This window comes from Marmota flaviventris, chromosome 1 (assembly GCF_047511675.1).
Source record: "Marmota flaviventris isolate mMarFla1 chromosome 1, mMarFla1.hap1, whole genome shotgun sequence".
In the NCBI taxonomy this organism is placed as follows: Eukaryota; Metazoa; Chordata; class Mammalia; order Rodentia; family Sciuridae; genus Marmota; species Marmota flaviventris.
This window is the reverse complement of record NC_092498.1, coordinates 89,677,129-89,686,369: the sequence shown is the minus strand read 5'-3', so window position 1 is coordinate 89,686,369 and position 9,241 is coordinate 89,677,129. Positions and strand designations below refer to the sequence as shown.

The 9,241-nt window shown below is 53.8% G+C and overlaps 1 protein-coding gene across 6 annotated transcripts in view; it reads right to left on the bottom strand.

Annotated features, from left to right (window-relative positions):
- Positions 1–2,958: 2,958 nt before the first annotated feature.
- Positions 2,959–9,241, bottom strand: part of Adcyap1r1 (ADCYAP receptor type I) — a 52,942-nt gene continuing 46,659 nt past the window's right edge. For all 6 annotated transcript variants that reach the window (XM_071608361.1, XM_071608337.1, XM_027939651.2 and 3 more), the window contains 3 exons: positions 7,701–7,830; positions 6,058–6,099; positions 2,959–4,593 (listed from right to left, as the gene is read on the bottom strand). In XM_071608361.1, the coding sequence (XP_071464462.1) occupies positions 4,405–4,593; positions 6,058–6,099; positions 7,701–7,830 (361 nt within the window). In that variant the 3' untranslated portion in view covers positions 2,959–4,404. The remainder of the gene's footprint in view (positions 4,594–6,057; positions 6,100–7,700; positions 7,831–9,241) is intronic.

Here is a 9,241-nt window from a genome sequence, read left to right as displayed (position 1 = left end):
CTATATCATGGGAGATGAAACCCAGGCCGATCCACAGTTCCCACAAGGGAGCCTGGAGTTGCATCTGGGATGCCAGGGACTGCACCACTCCAACCCTGGCAGGTGCAAAGCGACAGAACACAGACATCAGACAAGACACACATGGCTGACTGCAGACAGATTCCCAGACCTGGAGTTCAGGGGAAGGAGAAGGGATGGGCATATGGCCCACTGGAGAACTTTCCCACATCCTTGAAGGATTCCCAGGAGGGGTAGCATCGAAAGGCTCAAAACACCCACGTGGTCCTCTCCGCATCCTAATCCCAAGTGCAAACAGAACCAGTTGAAGATAAAGCTAAGACTCTGTGTCTGCCAGCGCCCTCTGGCTTCCTCCTCATCCCCAGTGCTGGTGGTTTTACAAATGGGGTTAAAGTCAACTCAGGAGGACTCAATGCAGTAAACAGACAGCAAAGAGCCCCTTTCAGGGGGCCTCACTCCAGTAATGAGACCAAATTTGTGTCATTTCCAAAGTCCCTTCGCACGCAGAGGGTCTCTCACTTCAACCTCATCCCTGGCCTGTGCAGCAGATGATCCGATCACAACCGTCCATTTCTCAGATTAGAGGGCAGAGGCTTGGAGATGGTCTCACAGAGCAGGTGGTGAAGCCCAGCAGGTCAGCTCCACTGCTTCTCCTGCAGTCTGGAGTCCTAAGTGGCTTTCAGTAGCCAGAGCCCCTCTGCTACACAAGGCCAAGTGTTTATTAGATGTAGATGCTTTGAGCACCACGTCCTGGCTCATGCGCAGGGAGGTGTACGTACTGGTGGGGCCATTTCCTCGTTCAGATTTATTCCTGGCCCACTTGTTTCCTCATCAGTCCGAAGGTGACAGCTGATGTGTAGATCTCCAAGTTTCTCCGGGCTCTAGTCTTTTGTGTCTCCCCAAAGCCACAAGGGAATGAGTCAAGGTCAAATAGCAGGTCAGTGGCAAAGCAGGGAGAAGCCCAGGTCCCTGCTCCCTGCTTGGGGCTCTTCCAGCTGGTTTCCATGCTGCCTGGGCTCAAGTGATTCATACGACACAATGCTCACTACTTTCACTCTGGAGTGGCCCTGAAAGGGATAAGGGTACTCAAAGAATTAAAGAGAGAGTCTCTTCCAGGAAAAGAGAGGGACTGATCAAGGAGCAGAGGCCTTGACATATGATAACAGATGCAGGTCTATTTCCAGCCTCAGGCCAGGCTGTGGCTCCCCAGCCTTATTTCCCAAGGACCCAGCTCACAGAAGATGGGGTTAGAGAAGGACAGACATGCCACAGATGGTCACAGGGCTGCCTACTGAAACAGAGAATGTATTTTGGCCCCAAGTATGATGGGAGTCCTAAGGCTCACAGTGCTGGGGACCGTGACAAGGCTGCGGAACCCCTAAATTCCACTCTCTGGCTCTTCACTGGCACCACGGCAGCCTCAGCTTCCCTAATTTGTGCCTCTCCTGACACTGCCTGCCTGTCCCACACCTGGACAGTCATGTCAGGGGTGAGATTTCCCTATCCCGAGAAGAATCTGGACACCCATGGGTGAGGTTTAGAATTGCATAGAACAAAAAACCCCTTCCCAGGAATGAACCCCCGCAGGCATGGAGCCCGACAACTCTGTTCCTCTCCAGGTGAACATTTCCCAAGTGTCCCCACCCCTCTTCACACAGCAGGATTCCTTATCTTTTGGGAGTCCAGGCAATGACACAATCCTTACTTGGGGCCCCTTCCAAGGAGATGGCTAGTATTTAGAGAGAATTCCAGGATGTGTCGGGCTACGTAAGAATCATCTAGTCTTATTGCCCATGCCACTGATTTGAAAACAGAAGATCTGGTCCCAGGCCTCATGCCACCCTCCCACTGCCCATGACCCTAAACCAGAAACTTCTGGAACTTTCAGAACATAGCAGGTACATCTTCTCACAAGACTGGCAAAAATCCATTCAAACAGAAAACAAACCGAGAGGACCTGGAACTTCTAGGAGGACAGAGGCCCAGGGCTCAGCAGTAGTGCAGGACAAGGGACACGGGGCTGACTTGCTTTTGCTGTTTCGCAATGATGTAGCTATAAAGTCAGTTTCTTCTTCCACAGTGACACAGCGCTGCTGGTGAGGGTGGTGACAAATGAATGAGGTCCATATAACTGCTCCTTGGATCTGGTTGCCACCTAGTCACAGCACCCTGCCCAAGCCAGGTGGAGCGCTGGTCTGCACATCACACCCAAGGCACCTGTTCAAATGTCCGTGACCTGAGCCTCCCTTCCATTCTACTGGCTTCCATCATGGTGTCCAAAAGGAAGGGAAAGGAGCATTCTTCCCTCACCTACAGACCCCGCTCCTTAAAACCTCAGATGATACACACATCATGCATGCATGCCCTTTTACCTGCCTTAGTTTTGAACTGGAAAACTGAACAGTACAGGGCCCAGAGAAACATTAGATGCCACCTCATTTCATGAATGGGGAAACTGAGGCCCAGAATAGGGAGGATTGCGTCCACAGTCACAGCCATGAGAACCCAGCTGGGGCAGAATCCTGGTCTCTGAATCCCAGGCAGTGGCTTCTTCCAAGCAACTCAGGGACTCCAGCAGTGACCCAAGTGCAGGGTGATCAGTAGACACTTCTTGGGCAATGCACCTGCCTCCCCAAGCAGGGTGAGGGGATCCGGAGGTCTCGCTCAGGGTAGAAGAGACCACTGCACACCTCACGGCAAGTCCAAGTCATTCAACATGCTGAGAAAGGGCAGAGAGTTCCTTTCCGGGTGGTTGACAAAGACCCGGGGACTTACTTCCCTGTGGAGGACACAAGACTCATCTCCAAATTAGAGCAACTAGAGCCTTCTCCAGTCCCTCTGAAAGTGTCTCCAGAAGCACTGCCAAGGCCCCCAGGGTTCCTTCCTCTTTGTGAAACCAAGACAAAGCAACACCCACCCCCACCCAAACCCCCAAGCATTTCAGAACACGGTCAGGAAGCAAGTCCACAAACACAGAGACAGGAACAAGACCAAGAGCTGAGGTGGAATGAACTGGGCCCCGGGGCCATGGCACTCTAGCACTTTCCTCAACCTTTTCTGAACCTGGTCCTGCCCTATTTGAAATTCGTAGGTGGTGGCTGTGCCATTTGCAGCTGGGAAGCCAGAATGAGCACTGGGGTGGGGGGAGCGGGGAGGCAGGGGGGCATCAGCTCCTCCCACCAATAGCTTCTGCTAATGGGTGTGTAGGCATGGTGTCCCCTCAAGCTCCCTAGCAGCCCACAGTGATTCAATGTCAAGGGCACATAGGGGGATGTAGTACAGAGGTCTCAGATAAAGTTCAGTAGTTGAGTCCAGGTCTGAGGACCTGGTGACTGGGGCTCTTCGTCACCCATGGAGCCAGGGCCTGGGGGAGCCCTGGGCCCAGGACTTGGGCACATTGGAGGTGTGAGGTGCTCCAGGATTTGCTGACATCACAGGAAGTCGGCTGGTTCAACCTAGTCATGGCTTTGACTTAAGGGAAAGTAGGGAGGAGGGCTTTGACTTAAGGGGAAGGAAGGAGGAGGGCTTAGGGACTCTGGGACATCTACTGGGGACATGAAGGGCAGAAGGGGAGCTACCAGATGAACCCTGCCTATCTCATGTCGGGGTCCAACAATGGAGATGGAGGAAGGCTTCTTGAATGGGTCTTCCAAACCATTCTATCTCCTTTTCAGTCATATTCACATTTCTGGCTCTCAGCTCTTCTTGGATCAAATGAAAAGCACCAGAACTTTTCCTGACCCTCAAACCCCACCCCCAACTGAAGTCTCTGATTGAAAGAGTGTGGAGATTTCCCACAACCCTGATACCCAGAGGTTGGGGACCTGGACACCAAGATGCCAGGTGAGCATGAGGAAGCCTTGGGGCTGGCCTGCATGGAAGGATCCGGCCACCCCAGCTGGACCTCTGGCTAGCCTCAGGGACTAGGCTCAGACAAGAAAAGGTCCCATATCTGAAGTCAAAACTGAGGGGGTTATTGAGGCAGGCATCAGACCAGCCACTCCAGAGCAGGGTCTCTTCAGCCTCAGCTCACGAGGCCTCGTGCCTGGGCTCAGGCCATCACCGAGGCTGGCCAAGACGCAGTGCAATGGAACTGGGCTGGCTGAAGTGAGCGGGGACATGGGTGGAAGGGAAGAGATGGGACAACTTTCCAAATTCAAGGAGTATTTACATGTCCAATCAGGGACCAAGGGACCATGGTGGGCAGGACCAGTACCAAAACAGGAGGGGCAATAACAATCTGCGCCCCGCCACCTTCTCCCCACTTGGGGAGGAGCCAAGCTGCCAGCCCAGGGCCTGCCCAAAGGGAGGGAAGAGGCGCGAACGTGCACAGCCCCTGCCCGCAGCCCCAGCCTGTGTATGAGGAGAGGAAGAGGGGAGGGGGACTCAGGTGGCCAGGTTGTCGGCCGGAAGGCTGGACATGCGGAGCTGGGAGCTGCTCTTGCTCAGGATGGAGAGCTGGGTGCCCCCGTTCACTCCACTGCTGGCCAGGGATGGGTGCCTGTGCTTGAAGTCCATGGTGAAGTAACGGTTCACCTTCCAGCTCCGCCATTTCCGCTTGATCTCTGCCTGCACCTGCAGGGAGCAACTGGGGCTGTTACCTCTGGGCAACATCCTCTCCTGGCACCAGGACCCACCCTGACCGCAGGCCTTCCGAGGCTGTCACCTCCAGCACTCCTCCTGGTACCCGCTGCAGACCTCCCCCTAGTCACTGCCTGGAGAAGGCCTTCAGACAGCTTCCTATTGTCTCTGGGCCACTCCAAAAAGAGCTGGGTGGGTCTTTAACAAGCAGTCCCTCAGGGCACATGGATCAGGGTAAGGATGCCCACTCTTGCTGACCATTCACACTGGGCTGCCTGAGAATCACCTAGGGAGTTTTCAAAGTCTCAGATCCCAGACCATATGGATAATTACATCCCAATCTCTGGCTAAGATCCAGATGGCAGTAGCTTTTACAACAACCTAGGTGATTGCAGTGTGCAGGCATGGCTGCGAACCACTAAGCAGTCCTCTGGCAAATGCACTCCCATGTATCCCTTACTTAGTATGGCTTACTTAAGTATCCCTTACTGGGCGGGGGGGGGGGGGGGGGGGGGGCGGGGTCATGCCAGTGAGTCTCAGCTTCCACCTGCCCTTCAGTCAAGTTATCTCTGTGCAGTGCACCAACTGAAGCAGCACCCACACACCCGCTCTCCATGTTCAGCTCCCCTTCCACCACAGGCTCTTGACAAGCTACACCTACTCCCATGTCTCTGCCCTCCCAGTCACTCCTCAGGACCCTCTCTGTTGCTCCTCATCTGTTCTAATCTGACCCTTGCTCTAGGTCATTCCAGTGATGGCTGAGCCCAATCTTTTTGTTTCTCAGATGCAAATAGGGGAAGAGCCTGCTGAGGTCACGGTCTCACAGAGAGCACTGTTGCTCCCTCTCCAAACCCATCCCACGCATCCAGCCCCGGCCCCATCCCAGCACCTGTCTGGGCTCTCCTCAAAAGCATCACCCCACAGGTGAGCTCTGCAAGTGGAGCATTACTGGAAGGTTCCAGGTCTCTCCCTGAGGTCTCTTCCAAATCCTCACATTCCTTGCTCTACCAGGGGATGGATTTGGGTGAAGCAGGGGAGCCTGCTGGGGGCAGCGCTGAATGCTGGACAGCTCCTGGTCTAGCAGTCTTGCCCATCACAGCCTCCTGACCTGTGGTTCCTGGGCCTGTGCCCTGCCCTGCCTCGCTGTCACCTCCTCCTCACTGAGCTTCCTCTCACGAGTGCACGTGCAGGAGCTCTGGACTCAGCAGAGCTGCTGTCTTCCTTTGGGTGGAGCTCTGTGCTCAGGGTGGGCCTCAGCAGCAAAGTAGGAAAGATCCTGGCCCAGGTGGAAGCTGTCAGGAGACCCTGACAAGACAGGACACTTGCAGCTGTGTGACCAGCTCCTCCCCTAGGTGCTGAGAGCCTAACAAAACTCTTGTCAGGGGGAATCTATCCTGGTGTTTGCTCCCCAGCAAACTCCACTTCCACTAGTGAGAAGCCAAATGGCCAGGGTCTTACCTCTCCATTCAGAAAACAGTAGAGAATGGCCACCACAAAGCCCTGGGGAAAGAGGAGAAATAAACCTCAGAATGCCATATGCAGGGGGTGTGGGGGAGGGCAGAGGTGAGAGCATGACAACAGGAAGGAGAAAAATGCCAAAATCTGGATAGGGGACCCTGCCCAAGGCTCTGGGATGAGACAGATGTGTTCTGCTCCACCAAGATGGGCAGTCAGGAAGCCAGGTGGCTGGTGGGCCAGAACCCACCAATACACCCAGGCCTCGAATCCCATGTGCCCTTGGTAAAACCCTTCCCAATGCCTTTTTGTCTTTTTTTTTTTTTTTTTTTTTTTGGTGGGACCGGGGATTGAACCAAGGGATGAGTTATCAATGAGCTGCATCCCCATCCCTTTTTTTAAATTTTTTCTTTTGAGACAGGACAGGGTCTTGCCAAATTGCTTAGGGCCTCACTAAGTGGCTGAGGCTGGCTTTGAACCTGCAATCTTCCTGCCTCTGCCTCTTGAGCCACTGTGATTACAGGCTGTATCCCACTTCCCTGAATGCCCCAGAATGTTCCCTGGGCTCTCCAACTGGATGGCAGGCTCCTGAGACAGGAGCCCTCCAGGATTCAACAGAAGCATGTTTTCTTTAACTATTATTGTCTCCCCACTCTCCCTCCACCCTCCACCCTTATCACAGCGAAGCCAAATACCATGTAAAGTCAGTCCTTGGCATGGAGCATGGGTTTAGCCACTCTACATGTACACCAAACAAAGTGAGAACATTCTCCTGAATGCTGCCAACAAATTTCTTGCAATCCCTGTGCCCTAGGTTGTAATTTGAAAGTGTCAGCAGAATAATGACTGGAATACATCAGCAAGTCCAAACATGGGAGCCCTGGGTTCTAATTCCTGGTTCAGAACTTGCTCTATAAAAATCTTTCCCAGTCTGAGCAGGTTCAGAAGCTGAGCCAGGTAAAGTGGCCTTGAATTAGAATGCAAGACACCAGTCAGATTTCCAGAATAATGTCCTGACCATCAAGCTCAAATGCTATATTAAGCAGATGGCTCAGGGACAGACACTCTACCCAGCACACCCCAGGGAGCCATCTCTCCCCTATGAACCCACTGTTACTGCCCACACACACCAGGACTCACAGTCCCATCATTCATCCCTCCCCATGTGGACTCATTACTCCACGGCTCCCCGCATCTCCTGGCTTATTTGGGTATGCATCTATTTGCTCATGTCCTTGCCAAGCTCACTCAGCTCCTGAGGCCAGGTCCTATGCTGGGGACTCCTGTGCCAGGGACCCTGACTCGAGTAAGACAGAACTCCAGCCCTGCAGGGGTGCAGGATTAGAAGGCTGAAATCAGTATGTGGACACACAGGGCTCTCAAAGCCATCCACCCTGCAGCCCAGGCTGATGGACAACTGTCATCTCAGATTGCCCAAGGGGCGTGGCACAGGAAGCTCAGTCATAGTGATGCATAGATATTGGTGTGTCTTCCTAGAGCAGACGACCGACGGAGCTTTCACAGAGTGCTTCTCTTCTAGTACTTATTTCAGAGACAGAAACACTGAGACCTGGAGTGAGGTAAAGAGGTTCCAGAACTACCCCTGGTTCTGGGGAATTCTTCCCTCCAATTGTGCCATGCCTTACCTGGAAGGAGCCCAGCCCCAGCTCAAACACGAGTCTTTCCCTCTTGCTGACGTTCTCTGGGGAGAAGGCGAATACAGTGTAGTGGATTCCAAACAGCGGGATGAGCAGCAGGGTGGACCGGGCCAGCCGTCTGTAGAGAGAAAGTAGCACATGTGCTCCAGAGGCTGCCAGGTCTTGGGACCAGAGCCACAGAGGATCCAGTCCCAGCCCCTGGCTCTCCCCCAGGTCCCTGTCAACAGTTCTGCTCAACATTACGTCAGTGCAAGGGACCTGGGAAAGAAGGGAACTGACCAGGGCCCAGGCTTCCAGGACTCCCTGAGCTATTGTGGGGCGGGGCTTCCCCAGTCTGCAAGGCACCCAGTCAGCATCCTGCAGAGCCACTAAAAATGTACATGCTATTTATAGGACCCCCCTGAGCAATGTGTAAAACCCTTGGGGGTAAATAAATTCAGAGCAAAACACAGGACTGGTATTCAGGAGGCTGGAGGCAAAGCAAAGCTTCTCCTGTTCTGGAAGGAAATTCTATGTGCCACAAAAGTTGCTCCTGAAGGCCACAGAGTTTCTGTGTTTCTGAGTCTGAGGTGAGTGGAGGACATTCCCAGAAAGTAACAGGATTGCTGAACACAGGGAGGGAGGGCACTGGCTGGACCACGGCTGGATTCTAGGAAGGACCTACAGACTCTGGGCATAAACCATCTCTACCCAGGCAGGAAGAAGCTTCTGCCCAGGAAACTGGGTAAAGGGGAGAGAACGATTGGCTCCAACGTGGGACAGACAGGGGAGCCACCAGATGTGTGGCCTACTCTCTCTCTGACTCTCAGCCCCCCACTGGCTCTCAGGTCAAGAGTGGGGTGGTGCCCTGTTCTAAGGGTGCAGAGGCTTAGAGACCCAGGATGGGGACACCAGGCAGCTGTGTTCTCTAGGGAGGAAACTCTCCCAGGAGCTCCCAGGACCCCATCTCCACCTGCTCCAGATTACTGGCTCCCTGTGGGCCTCCCCAAAGAGCCCAGTCCTGTCCTGCAGATGTGTTCTGTCCCTCAGCTGTACCCAACCTGGCTCTCTGGAGGGTCAGACCATGCTCTCCCCACAGAGAATGGTTCACAAAAGTGGACATGAAGTTTAGGGTGCCTATTTGATATGGGGCGATTGTACTCTGTGCTTCTCCTTTCTCCACATCCCAGACTTTGTAGGAAAGAACATTTTATTGAATGTGGAGGCTCCAAACTTCTAGAAAATTGAAACCAGGAGATCTGTGCAAGGTCTTGGTATCTTGGAGAAGGCAGGAGGGAGAAAGCAGGCAAGGAAGAGGAAGAGACAGAGGGAGGGAGGAGGAGGAGCAGCCTGAGAAGACCTACAGGAAGAGGAAACTCAGCCCAGAGGGGAAGAGGCCGCTAGAGTGTGGCCAACCTCCTCCCTGCTCACAGCCTTTTCTGCAGGCCCTGAGGGTCCTTAGACCAGAGCAGGGCCAACAGGAGCTGAGCAGTCCCTGCTGGGAGTCCAGATGCAGCCCTGAGTAGCCTGGTCTCTCAGCCTTCCTCTTA